Below are 15,960 nucleotides of genomic sequence, written 5' to 3' on the forward strand. Positions count from 1 at the left end.
AAAGAAAAGGATAGCACCATTAACATTCAAAATTAATTCCTAGAAATTTTATCAAACGTTCAGTAGTTTTCACAAAAATTTCATAATTCCTGTCAATTTTTTACCATTAATCACTTTGACTGAAAAATATTAAATAATGTTTTCAAGAAATTAAAGACCTTTAAACCCCATGTTTATGAATAAAAAGACAATATTGGTAACATAGATGAACTTTCCAAATAGATTACAAACTCAATGTGATTCCTATATAAAGTCCCAGCTGCTTTTATTATTGTTTTGTTACTGTTTTTTCTTATAGAAAGTGAAGTCTGATCAAAAAGTTCCTATGAAAAATGTGTGAGTCCCAGTATAGTGCAAGCAATCGAAAAAAAAAAAATAAAGTTAGAAGATTCATATCTCTCTGCTTCAAAACTCACTATGGATCTACAGTAATCGGAACAATGTGGCACTGACAATAGGAACAGACAGACAGGTCAGTGCAACCAAATGAAGAGCCCCAAATTAAGTTCTTAATATTTACAGTCCATTCGTTTCAAAAAGATTGCCAAGTCAATTTAATGAGGAAAGAACAGTCTTTTCAACCAAACAGTACTGGAACAATTGGATATCTATATGTAGCAGTATGAATTTGGGCCTCTCTTCCTTAAACTACTGTATACCAAAAAAACTCAAAATCTGTCAACAATTACTTTTTTTCCCAGAGGGTCTCACTAATTGTCCAAGTTATCTGCAAACTTGGGATCCCTGTTGTTCAGCCTCCCATTACAGGCATGTGCCACCATGCCCAGCAGCATCAAATACTTAATTATAAGAACTAAAAATTTTAAAACTCTTAGGAAAAAACTAGGATTAAGGCTTAGTGACCCTGTGAAACCTTTGTGACAAAGCCTTCTTAAATATAACATCAAAAGCACAAGCAACAAGAAAAAGTAAAGTGAATACACATCATCAAAATTACAAATATTCAATTGCACATGGTGGCGCTACTGTAATTACAGTTACTTTGGAGGCTGAGAGAGGAGGATCACAAATTCCAGAACAACCCTGGCAATTTAGTAAGACTGTCTCAAAATAAAATTTTTAAAAGGTCTGGGGATGTAGCTCAGAGTAGCAGACACATAGGTTCAATCCCCAGTACTACAAAAAAAAAAAAAAAAAAAAAAAAATTAAAAACGTCCATTTTACAATGGATGCCATCAAGAAAGTGAAAAAACAATCCACATAATGTGAGAAAGCATTTGCAAATCATAGATCTAATTACGGAATTCTTTCTGAATGTGTAAAGAACTTATATAACTCAATATAAAAACAATGCAATTTTAAAGGGACACAAGTTCTAGGAAGGCATATGGGAACTATATTATCCTTGCAATGGTATAAAATTAAAATTATTTTAAAATAAACTGTTTTTTTAAAGGTGGGCAAAAAAACAGCAGGGTGTTTTTAACTGTGACTATTGTATAAAAACAAATCTTGATATCCAGAAGCACATGAATTTTGCAACTTTCCACCCTGCCCATTTTTGTAAAACTGCAGTCACCTTGGACCTTTTAAACACAAATTTTAAACTCAACCAAGTTGTGATAAGTGGAATGGTTACTGTTTATACTGTGGTATGTTTTTGATTACAGCAGACAATGCTTTCTTTTCTAGTTGTCTTTGAGAATAAAGGAAAAAAAACCTTTAGATGCAATGGTTTTGTGTAGCATCTTGTCTATTATGTTTTGTAAATACTGGAGAAGCTTTAACCAATTTGACTTAGAGATTGAACATAACTCTGCTTACAAAAATTGCTGTTAAATTCCTGCTTAAGGTGTTCTAATTTTCTGTAGCACACTAAAAGCAAAAAATAAATGTGAATAAAATGTAAACCAAAAAAAAAGTGGGCAAAAAATATCAAGACATTTGTTCAAAGAAGATATGCAATCTGAGCACCGTGGCACACACCTATAATCACCGAGACTTGGGAAGCTGAGGCAGGAGGACCACAAATTCGAGTTCACCCTCAACAACTTAACAAGGCCCTAAGAAACTCAGGGAGACCAGTCTCAAAATAATTTTTTTTTAAGGGGCTACGGATGTAGCTCAGTGATAAAGCACCCTTGGGTTCAAACCTCAGTTCCAAACAAAACAAAAGATCTACAAATAGCCAAACGCACTTGAAAGATGCCCAACATATTAGCCATCAAGAAAGTGCAAATCAAAACTACAATAAAATATAACTTCACAACCAATGGTTTGGCTATAATTAAAACGACAGCCAGACATGATGGTGTACACTAATAATTCTGGCAGCTCAGAAGGCTGAGGCAGGAGGATCATAAGTTCCAGGACAGCCTTAGCAATTTAATGAATCTCTAGCAATTCAGCAAGATTCTATCTCAATAAAATAATAAAAAGGGCTAGGGATGTGGCTCAATGATAAAGTGCCCCTGGGTTCAATCCCTGGTACCAAAAGATAATTTAAAAATAGAAAGGGCTGGGGAGGTAGCTCAGGGGTGAAACAATATGGGTTCAATACTCAGTGGCAAAAAAAAAAAAAAAAAATGAAACATACATAAATACCAAACTGGTAATGTAACCACTAAAAAACCATTTCATATAATTTTTTAACACAGTACTCCATAAAGGCTTACTGGAGTATAGTCTATAGGAAAGGATCTTGGTAAACAGGCTTACTATTGGCAATAATAGTGTTGTAACCTTGAAATTACATTATATATAATAAGTAAAGCAATAAATAATATCATGTTATTGGGAACCAAGATTTTCAGGGTTTTTGTTTGTGTTTTTGGTGCTAGGGATCCAACCTAGGACCTTGTGCATGCAAGCCAAGCACTTGACCAACTGAACTATCCGCAGCCCTAAGATTTTTGGTTTAAGAGAAACAAGGTTCAATTCAAAACAAGTTAAGAAAAAAGTCTTCAATGTTAAATTTAAATTTGAAATATTAATGCGAACTCATTATTTTAAATATATGTACATATTTGTAAAATATTTCCTATACTTGTCCACTAAAAAGGACCAGAAGATACCTCAAAAGCAATGAAGACACATAAATACAGATTTTGCTCTATACTGCGGTCAGCTTGAAAGGGTTTTACTGGCCAAATCTGGGATAGTTTGAACAAAGAGTTAAGATTGTAACTGATTTTTATCACATAAAAAAAATCCACAGGGCTGGGGATGTGGCTCAAGTGGTAGCGCGCTCGCCTGGCATGCGTGAGGCCCTGGTTCGATCCTCAGCACCACATACAAACAAAGATGTTGTGTCCGCCAAACACTAAAAAATAAATATTAAAATTCTCTCTCCCTCTCTCTCCTCTCTCTCACTCTTTCTTAAAAAAAAAAAAAAAAAAAATCCACAAAAACTCAATTTATTCGCCAAACCACAAAATTAAGAGAAAATAGGAAGGCTCTTCATTACAAAAAAACACCAGCTAAAAAGAAATTTTTTTTTTTTTTTTTGGTACTGGAACTGAACCCAGGGCACTTAACCAATTGAGCTACATCTTCAGCCCTTTTTATTTTTTATTTAATGAGACAGTGTTTCACTAAGTTGTTTACGCCTCTCTAAATTGCTGAGACTGGCTTTGAACTTGTAATCCTCCTGCCCCAGCCTCCCAAGCCACCGAGAATACGTCTGTGCACCATGACACCTGGCAGAGGCAATCAATATGAATAACATATTCATACCCATTCAAACTTCCTTTCCCACTTCTTAAGGAAAAGACCTTCCCATTAAAAGCCAATCCAAGGCTGGGGATTTGGCTCAAGCAGTAGCGCGCTCGCCTGGCATGTGTGCAGCCTGGGTTGGATCCTCAGCACCACATACAAAGAAAGATGTTATGTCCGCTGAAAACTAAAAAATAAATATTAAAAAAAAAGCCAATCCAGTCACCTTTTTTTGTGGTACTGGTATTGACCTAAAGAAGAAACAAAGCTAAACAGAGTGGGCAATACTATATATTTAAATGGATACTGCATAAAGACGAACTTAAGATCAACTTATAAAAAGAATCCTTTGGAGGGCTTGGATACACTCAGTTGGTAGAGTGTTTGCCTTGCAAGCATAAGGCCCTGAGTTCAATACCCAGCACCAAAAGAAAAAAGAAAAAGAATCCTGGATTTGGAAATATTAACACAATGAGGACCTCACAAAAATTTCATCAGAGCTCTACTGCAGTGAAGAGGATAATAAGCATAACAAGTGGTAGTCAAATACTACTGCTTGCTACGTATTATTATCTGAACAACTAGACAGACATGGTGACACACATATATAATCCCAGGGACTCGGGAAGCTGAGGCAGAAGGATAGTAAGTTCAAAGCCAGCCTGGGCAAATTAGCGAGACCCCATCTCAAAATAAAAAATAAAAAGACCTGGGAATATGGCTCAGTAGTAAAGTGAATGTTAGGTTCAATCCTTAGTACCAAAGTAAAAATGAAAAAGGCTGAGCCGGGTGCAGTGGTGCATGCCTGTAATCCCAGAAGCTTGGAAGGCTAAGGCAGAAGGATCATAGGTCAAAGCCAGCCTTAGCAAAGCCCCAGTGTTAAGCAACTCAGTTAGACCCTATCTCTAAATCAAATTTTTAAAAATAGGGCTGGAGATGTGGTTCAGTGGTTGAGAGGCCCTGAGTTCAATCCCTGGTGCCCCACCACCCACGGGAAAAAAAAAGAGAGAGAGAGAGGCTGAGAACTTAGCACAGTGGTAGAACACCAATGGATCTGAGCCATAGTACTGAGGGGAGCAGGGGAACCTACTAGCAATCAATCGTTTAAAAATAAAATTAATGGTTCAGGGAAATTTAGATATGTGATAATAGTAAGGAATTAATCATTTTTAGTTGTGGTATATGGTTAGATTAAAGGAAATTGAAATTTTTTTTAAAAATCCGTAATAGAACAAAGGGGAAAATGGCATAATTTTCTCTATTGACAAACAAAAGTATTTGACAAAATCCAACAGACCTTCACAATCAAAACCTCTCAGAAAACTTCAATATGATAAATGGTATTACTTCTGAAATAATACCATTAATATCATGGTAAACAACTAAAATCTTTCCATAGAAGATAAATGAAATAATATGTCTACTTTCACCACTGAAGTTGAACACTATACTAGAAGTTCTAGTCACAGTAATTAGACAAGTATCCAAACTGGAAAAAAAAAAAAAAAAGGTAAGACTACTTGTGTTTGCAGTTGACATGATCCTATATTTATTTTATTTTGCTTTTTACTAGGAATGGAACCCAGGGACACTGAGCTACATTCCCTTGCCTTTTTTATTTTATATTTTGAGACAGGGTCTCAGTAAGTTACCCAGGTTTGCCTCAAACTTGCATTCCTCCTGTGTCATCCTTTCAAGCAGCTGAGATTACATGCGTGAGGCAGCTAGTAAAAAGTAATCAAGAAATAAAAGACATATACACTGAATCAGGCATAGTGGTGCACGTCTATAATCCCAGCAGCTCAGGAGGCTGAGACAGGAGGATGGAAAGTTCAAAGCCAGCCTCAGAAACTTAGTGAGGTCTAAGCAACTTAATGAGGTCCTAAGCAACTTAGTGAGATCCTAAAATAAAAAGAATGGGAAATGTGGATCAGTGGTTAAGCACTCTGGGTTCGATCCCTGCTACCAAAGAAAAAAAGATATGTACACTGAAACCCACAAATTATTGCCAAAAGAAATTAAAGAAAAACTAAAGTTTTCTTTAGTTTTAGTCATTTTAATTAAGTCATTCCATGTTCATAGGCTGAACAAGTTAATAATGTAAACATGGCGATATTCTCCAATTGATCTATAGTTCAAATGAAATCACCGTGAAAAACACATTTTGTCTAAACAGATAACCTGATCCTAAAATACTTGTCAGGATGTTCTCTACTATCTAAAATGTCTACTTTACTAATGGCAACTATAATGAATAAAACACCTTAATACATGACATGCATATATGGTAAAGTACTATAAATATTCTAAAAGCACATCATTTTTACAGAAGAATCAATGTAGACAATTTTTTGGAAAAAGACACCTTTATAGGCGTTCACACAAATATTTTTCACTGACTGTGAACTAGACAGATTTTAAATACTTAATGACACCTGCACTCCTAAGCTGTGTTACTCTCCTCCCAGCACTAAAAGCCAAACAGCACAATTGTATTTTTCTTTTCCTTTTTTTTTTGGATGTGTGTTGTTGTTGTTCTTTTGTGTTTTGCTTTTGCTGTACTGGGCTCAGGGCTTAAACCCAGGACTTTGTGCATGTTTGTCAAGCACTCTACCAATGAGCCACATCCCCATCCCACAAGTACATGTTTTAAAGCAAGAGTGCTCCTTTGTTAATTGAGTTCAGAGCTTTATAAAACTTCAAATAAGGTTCTTAAAAATACAGTGTTTTATTATTTTATTCTTATTCTTTGGTGATTGATAAGCTTAAAATAGAATTGAACTCATGTTTCAAGATCTACTGCTTTCAATATTCTTGTTTTCTTTTCTTTTGTGGTACCAGGCATTAGACTCAGTAGCACCCTGTAACTGAGCTACCCCACTACCATCAGCACTTTTAAGACAAGATCTCACTAAATTGCCCAGATCAGGTTTGAACTTGTGATCCTCTTGCCTTGGCCTAACAAATTGCTGGCACTACACCACTGCATCTGGCTCAATATTTGAAAGAAAATTCTAACAATTCAATTGCAATGCAAACAAATTCAGTAAGGGTATTTTTTATATACACATATATATAAGTGTGTGTGAAATATGTACTTGTTACTAAAGTAACAGATAATAATAAAACCATCAAGGATTTTTAATTTCTGCCACATGTACCTTAAATTAATTTTATTCCACCTCACCATAGTAAAAGAAAAGTTACCATACCCAATATCTGTAAGGGGTGGTTTATCTCTTCCTCTCTTATAACACAAGAAAAGTTCCGGACTTTTTAGACTTCCATAGTTCAAGTTTGCTTGGAGAGCTGATGGAGTGGCTTCAACACAGGTATAACCTTCAGGTACTGTTTCCCCAGCTGATTTGATGATAATGGCAATGTCTGTAATTGGAGCTTTAGGTCCTGTTGACTTAGTATCTAAACGATTTATCTCTTGATCCAAAAGAGTAGATGTATCAGTGAGACCTGCCACAACAAAGTAGTCTGTCACTCTTGGTCCTTTGTCTTCGATCATGGCTGCTATTCTACTTCCTAAAAGAGAGGGAGAATACGCATCAATTAAATAATATACTTTATCATGACTCACTAAACATTAAAATATCTTTGAGTTAACAATAATCAACTTCCATACTTCCCAATTAAACTGTCAGAGCTGGGCACAATGGCGCATGCCTGTAATCCTAATAACTCAGGAGGCTGAGACAGGAAGATTGCAAGCTCAAAGCCAGCCTCAGCAACTTAGCAAGGCCCTAAGCAACTTAGTGACACCTTATCTCACTAATAATAAATAAAAAGGGCTGAGGATGTAGCTCAGTGATAAAGTGTCCCTGATTTCAATCCCCAATACCTGCCCTTCCAAAAAAAGAACTATCCAACTTTCAGAGATGCGTGTTTTTCCTTAAGCAAAATGCACTTAATGAACTATTTTCAGAGTATTCTAAAAAGTCATATATCTGGCCTGTGTTTTGCAAATATTTTTTCCAAGTCTGTGGCTTGTCTTCTCAAAAGAAGCAGATTTTTTTTTTTTTTTAATGAAGAGCAAATTATCAATGTGGGTCTTTTCTCTCTTTTCTTTTTGCAATTACTGAGAATTGAATCCAGAGCTGTCCACAGTGCACTACAACTGAGCTACATCCACAATTTCATTTTGATACAGGGTCTTGCTAAGTTACCTAGTCTAGCCAGGAACTTGCAATTCTCCTGCCTCATCCTCCGACTAGATAGGATTACAAGCATGTGCCATAAGGCCAATTTTAATAATACATTCTTTTATGTGTGATTTAAATTGTATAATCCAAGATGACAAAGGTTTTCTACCACATTTTCTTGTAAGAGCTCTATAATTTTAGGTTTTACATGTAGGTCTATAATCCATTTTTTAAAATATTTCTTAGTTGGACACAATACCTTTATTTTATTTATTTATTTTTATATGGTGCTGAGGATCAAACCCAGTGCCTTGCACATGCTAGACAAGTGCTCTACAGCTGAGCCACAACCCCAGCCCCAGATCTACAATCATTTTGAATTTACTTTTGTATATGGTATAAAGTATAGCACCTTTTTTTTTTTTTTAATTTATTTTTCAGTTTTCGGCAGACACAACATCTCTGTTTGTATGTGGTGCTGAGGATCAAACCCGGGCCGCACACATACCAGGCAAGTGCGCTACCACTTGAGCCACATCCCCAACCCCAAAGTATAGCACCTTTAAGAAGTGGGGCCTGCCAGGCACAGTGGTACACATATGTAATCCCAGCTACTCAGAAGGCTGAGGATTACTGGTTGAAGATAAGCCTGCACAACTTATTGAAATCCGGTCTCCAACATAAAAAAGGATGGAATTGTAGCTCAGTGATGGAGTATCCCTGGGTTCAATCCCTAGTAACCACTTCCAAAAAAGTAAGACCTAGTGGAAGGAAGTTAGCTTACTGAGAAATTCCCTTGAAAGGAATATTGAAATACTGATCCCTTCTGTCTCTCTTTGTTTCCTGACTGTCATGAGAATAAGCCTTTTCTGCAATGATCTCCTGCCATAATGTGCTGTGCTACCACAGGCTCAATGCAACTGGACCAAATGACCATGGATTAAAACTTCTGAAACTGTAAATGAAAATAAATCTTTTTCCTAAGTTGATTATCTCAGATATTTTTGTTACAGTAATGGAAAGCTGATTAAACTCAAACATACATACCCCTTTTGTCAGATTTATCTCTAATTTAAATGCTATTATAAATGCTATTGTTTTCTTTTAAAATCAATTTCCATTCATTCCCTGCTATTATGCAGAAATGCATTTGATTTTTTTGTATTGATCAGAAACTCTAGAATTTTTTTAGGGTCCATCATATTTTATTTATATAGACAATAATGTATGTGTGAATAAAGATAATTTTTTTCTTCTTTCTTTCCAATGTATATACCTTTTACTTCTTTTTCTTGCCTTGTCAGACAGGCTAGACCATCCAGTACATATTCAGGGAAAATGGTAACCAAAGAAGAGATATAAATGGCCATAATAAGATGCTTGAGATCATTAGTCACACAACATTATTCACAATAGCCAAGAGGTGGCACAAACATACAGTGTAAAATGTGTAGAATTCTGACACATGCTACAACATGGATTAACTTTGAGTACATTATGCAAAATGAAATAAGACAGTCACAAAAATACAAACACTATATGATTCCACCTATATGAAGTAACAAAAAAGTAGAATAGAGTGGTATAAAAATTATCCTTTACTCTTTATAAAAAGGAGTCTGCATTAAAAACTTTTTTATATTTTAAATTTATTAATTTTATCATATTATATATATATATATAATGTCCTTAGATTATTCTAAAATAAGTTTATGAAAATGTTGATTGTAAACATTAGTGGTACACAGATAATAACATAGTCAAATTAACTAATACATTCATCAACACTCATAGTTACCCTTTGTATATAAGGGGATAAGGGCACTTTAAAATCTGCTTATCAAATTCCAAAGAAACAATAACATATTAGTAAATACAGTCATCATGGTTACATACAACCCCAGGACTTATTAACCTTATAACTGAAAGTTTACACACTTTGACCAACATCTCCCCATTTCCATTCTCCTCTTCAGGGACTGGCAACAACCCCTGGTAATCTCTATTCTGAGTTTAGATGCCACACATTTAAGTGAGATAGTAAAATATTTGTCAGCGTCTGGCTTATTTCACTTATGGTATTGTTCTATAGGGTTTTCTTTTTGTTGTGTGTGTTTATTTGTTTTTTCTTTTTCCCTTTTCCAGAGATTGAACCCAGGGGCACTTAACCACTAAACCACATCCCCAGCCCTTTTTATTTTTATTTTGAGATATGGCCACACTAAGTAGCTTAGACCCTCTCTAAATTGCTAAAACTGGCCTTGAATTTGCAATCCTCCTGCTTCAGCCTCATCTCCCAGCCGCTGGGATTACAGATATGCACCACCACATCAAGCCCCTACAGGGTTTTCTATATTATCACATGTGACAGGATTTCCTTGTCTTTACAGCTAAATAATATTCCATTATCCCTTTTTTTTTTTTTTTTTTGTAGACAGGGTTTCAGTTTGAAGACCCAAGTTGGCTTCTAACTTGCGATCCTCCTGCCATAGCCTCCCAAATGCTGGGGTTATAAGTACATACTACCATGCCCAGCTATACCATATATTTTTTTAACTGACAGATAATAATTGTACACTTTCACGGGGTACAGTGTGATGTATCAGAACATTTCTGTACTCAGTAATTACCAGCTCAGGATATTTAGGTTTATCCATCTTCTCCAACATTTATCACTTCTTTCTTTGTGAGAAGAACATTGAGCAGGGAATGGTGGCACACACATTTAATTCTAGCAGCTAAGGAGGCTAAAGCAGGAGGATCAACACAAGTTCAACGCCAGCCTCAACAACTTATGCCCTAAGCAACTTTGTGATACCCTATCTCAAAATGGAAAATAAAAAAGTTTAGGGACATGGCTCAGGAGTTAAGTGCCTCTGGGTTCAATCCCCAGTACACACACATATACACCATTGAAAATTCTCTCTTTGGAGCTATTTTGAATCATACAATACAATATTATTGACGATAATTATCCTTTTGTGTAACAGGATACCATAATTTATTCTTCCAGTCAAGCTGTGAATTTTTTTTTTTTTTTTTTTTTTTTTGTTGAAGTGCTAGGGATTGAACCCAGAGCTTCATCCATGCTAGGCAATCACTTTACCACTGAACTACACTCCCAGTCCCTGGGGGGTGATTTTATATTCCATTCACCTATCTCTCCCAACTCCTTTTCTCCACTATACTCCTCAGCTTCTAGTAACCACTATTGTGTTCTCTAATTTTATGAATTCAGTGGTTTCTTTTTTATTCATAGTACAGTGCAAATATGAGTTATCTGTCTTTCCGTATATGACTTATTTTTTTAGGGCTATCCATGTTGATGCAAGTGATAGGATTCTATTCTTTTTATGGATGAATGTTATTCCATGGTACATATATGTAAGTGTATATATCTCATACTTTCCTTATCCATTCATCTACCATTGGACACTAAAGTTATTTCCATATCTTGACTTGAAAAATGCTACAATACACTTGGGAGTACAGATATAGCTTCAAGATACTGATGTCATTTCCTTCAGATGCAGACTAGAAGAGAAATTGCTGGATCATATGATAGTTCTATTTTTTTTTCTTGGAGACTCTCCATAATGTCTTCCATAATGATTATCCCAAACTATATTCCTACCTAGGTATACAAAGTTTCCACATTCTCTACATCCATGCCAACACTTTGTATTAACAAAAGCTTTTGAAGAAAAAATTATATGTAAAATTGGGACTGGGGATGTGGCTCAAGCGGTAGCGTGCTCGCCTGGCATGCGTGTGCCCCGGGTTCGATCCTCAGCACCACATACAAACAAAGATGTTGTGTCCGCCGAAAACTAAAAAAATAAAATATTAAAATTCTCTCTCTCTCTTACAAAAAAAAGAAAAAAATTATATGTAAAATCAACTTAGATATATAGTTTAATAATTAATTCACTTTCCAACTATAATGAAGATAATCTTTCATAATCAAGTTCATGTCACCTTACTAGTCGGAATGGCATACATTTCAATAAATAAATTCATTAACATCAAAAAAATTATTAACTTCAATTTACAGTACTCAATGTAGGTCACACAACTCTTCTCATTGTAATAAAAATATTTTTTTTAAACTTCAAAAATGCCTGTCTGTTCCTCAGTGTAACAAACCATGCAAAATGAATAATGGATTTTGTTTAAACCACGAAGTACAGTTTTATTAAAGTTATTTGCTACATTAAACAATTTAGAACAGGGACTTGATCATTCCTTTTAGAGAACATTATTAAGGTCAGTTACACCAGCTGGTCAGGGAACCTAAAAAACAGCCATTTCAGATGATATGAATTCCTCTTTCTCATCATAAACCAAAGTAATTTTCGACTGTCATACCTACCACTGGAAATTCTGCAAAGAAGTGCTTTAGAAAAGGTTGCAACCACAAATGCCTATAGGATATAATAACCCTGTGAGCACAGGCAATCACTGCCACTAGGGTCCATCGAGTAGTTAACTGCCACATGAACTTGGAAAAAACAGAACTTCCTTTTTGTCTTTTTAAGAAAAGCCAGAAGTCAGTTTTTCTGTGTAAATCTCTAACTTTTAAAACATTAGAAAAAAGCTGGGTGAGGGGCTGGGGTTATGGCTCAGTGGTAAAGTGCTCGCCTCGCACATGCAAGTCCCTGGGTTCGATTCGATACTCAGCACCATATATAAATAAATGAAATTAAGTTATTTTAAAAAAAAAAAGCTGGGTGAGGTGATATACACCTATAAATAAATCCAAGACACTTTAGAGGCTGAGGTAGGAGAAAAACAAACTGGAGTCAAGGTGATTTAGCAAGACCTTGTCTCAAAATAAAAAATAAAAGAGCCAGGGATTTGGGGCGGGGTGTGGGGGTGGGGAGTACATGCTTCTATGTGTCTATGGTTTTTTGGGTTTTTTTTTTTTTTTTCTTTCTTTCTGCTAAAAAGAACCCCAGGAACAGTGTCACCCACTATCCACAAACATACCTGACCTAGCTCTTTGTTTCTTAAAACCATTTTCCACTAAAACATACCAGAGGTCCTTAGAAAAATGACAGAACAGGGCAGGAAAGTTCAAGATACACACAGAACAACACATGCAAGGAGGGAAAATCACTTTTCTTTTTTCATTTTTATTTTTGTTTTCTGGCTTTTTTGGGGAGGTGCTGGGGATAGAAAATAGAGTCATGTACATTAGGCAAGTGCTCTACCACTAAGCTACAATCCCAGACTCATTTGTTATTTTTATTTATTTACTTTTCTGTAATGCTCGGGATTGAACCCAGGGCCTCAGGCATGCTCAGCATGCACTTTACCACTGTACTATACAATTTTTTTTTAGGCAGCCTTAAAAAAACAATAAAATGAAATAAAAGACTATTGCGGTTCTGTCAAAAGGACAAAGGAACTAGCCTAAAGAGTCTCTCACTAGTCAAACCGTGGACAACTTAGAAATGAAAATGAGTGGCAGGACCTGGGGATACTATACTCAGCAGTAGAGTACAGGCTTACTATGTGAGGCCCCCCAACATGGGGGGAAAATAAAACAACATATTATAATCCATTATTGCCATTATTTTCCTCCTGTGTATTTGTGTGTATGCATGTGTTGTGCTGGGGATGAAACCCAGAACTTTGTGCATATTAGGTAAGGGCTCAACCCCTAAGCCACATTCCCAGCCAACACTGATGTTTTTAAACTCTTGAGCCCATACTGACACAATAAAATGAATGAATGAAGGGAGGGGAGGAAGGTTTTTTTAACAATAGAATGTCAACTGATAAATGTAGATGGAATGGTAGAAAATAATCATTTTACAATCATACATTCAGATTCAATAAAAAATCATCAATGGTTATTAAAACTACTAGGTAGAAGTTTGTTGGAAAATAGGACAGTTATACAATCTCAAATTAATTCCTAAAGATACTAATAATCATAAAGAAATAAAATATAATACCAGAGAAATAAAGCTCATATCACTAATAATTGATCAGACTTATACAACATGCCTTCTGTTGGGATGCACTATAAAGAACACAACAGTGATACAGTATACCAACAAAAATACACTGCCTTAGCCAGGCATAGTGGGGTACGCCTGTAATCCCAGCAGCTCAGGAGGCTGAGACAGGAAGAACATGAGTTCAAAGCCAGCCTCAGCAACTTAGAGAGGCACTAAGCAATTCAGTGAGATCCTGTCTCTAAGTAAAATACAAAATAGGGCTGGAGATGTGACTCAGTGGTCAAATGCCTCTGAGTTCAATTCTTGGTACAAAATAATAATAATAATAATAATAATAATAATAATAATAATAATAATAATAATAAAACATTGCCTTAGTCAAATCATGAAGGGCCAAGCAGGCAGGCCCAAATTAAGGGGGAGAATTCTGGGAAAATGTCAATATAATGAAAAGAAAAAGAAGGGGGTAGGTCTGAGGTACTCTTTTAAGCTAAAGAAGATTCAAATTTGAGTACCAAAATCAGTGACAACAGGAAAATGTCCAAACGTGTGGAAATTGTTTTAAGTAAATTTGTTACTTATGAGATACCCAGCTAATTGTTTGTTGTTATTATTTCATTTGTTTTGATTTTTTTTTTTTTATGTTGATACAGTGGATTATACCTAGGACCTCACACATGCTAGACAAGCACTCTACCACTGAGCTACACACATCCCAGCCCGTAACACTTGGAAATCAAACACAGTTCTAAATAATTCAGGGTTCAGAAGGAAATTACAAAATGTTTTAAACTTAAGAAAATGGAAAAGATAACATACCAGGGCTAGGATTGTGGCTCAGTGGCAGAGTGCTTTCCTAGCACGTATGAGGCATTGGGTTCGATCCTCAGCACCATATAAAAATAAATAAAATAAAGGTATTGTGTCCATCTACAACTAAAAAAAAATTAAAAAAAAAAAAAAAAGGGCTGGGGATGTGGCTCAAGCAGTAGCGTGCTCGCCTGGCATGCGCGGGGCGCTAGGTTCGATCCTCAGCACCACATAAAAATAAAATAAAGATGTTGTGTCCACTGAAAACTAAAAATAAATATTAAAAAATTCTCTCTCTCTCTCTCTCTCTCTCTCTCCCCCCACCTGCCCCCCAAAAAAGATAAACATACTAAAATCGTAGAATTCAGTTAAAGAAGTGCTTGGAGAAAAAAATGTATAGCACTGAACACTTTCATCTGAAATAAAGCAAGGTCTCAAATCAATAGTCTAAACTTCATCTTAGCATGGATGACATATGCATATAATACTAGCAAATCAAAAGGCAGGAGGACCACAAGTTCAAGGCTGACCTAAGCAATCTGGCTGGTACCCAGTACTGAACCCAAGGCAATTAACCACTGCACACATCCCCAGACCTTTTAATTTTTTATTTAAAGACAATATCCCACTAAGCTGTGGAAGGCCTTGCTAAATTGCTCAGGCTGGATTTGAACTTGCGATGCTCCTGCCTTTAGCCTACCATGCCACCGTGATTACAGGAGTGCACCACCATGCCCTATCGCAAGACTCTGTCTCAAAATCAAATTTTGAAAAAGAAAAAAAGGGCTGAGGATGTAGCTCAATGGTAGTACTTACCTAACATTCATATGGCCCTGGGTTCAATCTCTAGAACTGAAGGAAAAAAAAAAAAATCTTTGGGGCTGAAGCTGTGGCTCAGTGGTAGAGTGCTTTCCTAGCCATGTGTGGAGCATTGGGTTCAGTTCTCGGCACCACATATAAATAAACAAATAAAACAAAGGTCCAAACATCTAAAAAAATCTTTTTAAAAATCTAGATTTCAACCTTAAGATAGAGGAGCTGGGGTTGTGGCTCAGTGGTAGAGCACATGCCTAGCATGTGTGAGGAACTGGATTTATCTTCAGCACCTCATTAAAAAAATAAATAAAAGTATTGTGTCCATCTACAACTAAAAAAATTTTTTTAAAGATTAAGCTTTTTTAAAAAAAGAAAAAGATGGGCTGGGATTGTGGCTCAAGGGTAGAGCGCTCGCCTAGCATGGGCAGGACCCAGATTTGATCCTAAGCACCACATAAAAATAAAGGCATTGTGTTATGTCTATCTACACCTAAAAAATAAATATTAAAAAAAAAAAGAAAAAGAAATTTGAGAAAGAA

At 35.8% G+C, this 15,960-nt stretch overlaps 1 protein-coding gene across 4 annotated transcripts in view; it reads right to left on the reverse strand.

The window, feature by feature from the left end:
• The window catches only part of Dennd4c (DENN domain containing 4C), a 113,958-nt gene that overhangs the window by 91,678 nt on the left and 6,320 nt on the right, over window positions 1-15,960 (reverse strand). For all 4 annotated transcript variants that reach the window (XM_076845941.1, XM_076845939.1, XM_076845940.1 and 1 more), the window contains exon 2: window positions 6,888-7,209. In XM_076845941.1, the coding sequence (XP_076702056.1) occupies window positions 6,888-7,192 (305 nt within the window). In that variant the 5' untranslated portion in view covers window positions 7,193-7,209. The remainder of the gene's footprint in view (window positions 1-6,887; window positions 7,210-15,960) is intronic.

The sequence above is a fragment of the Callospermophilus lateralis genome, chromosome 2 (assembly GCF_048772815.1).
Source record: "Callospermophilus lateralis isolate mCalLat2 chromosome 2, mCalLat2.hap1, whole genome shotgun sequence".
Classification (NCBI taxonomy): Eukaryota; Metazoa; Chordata; class Mammalia; order Rodentia; family Sciuridae; genus Callospermophilus; species Callospermophilus lateralis.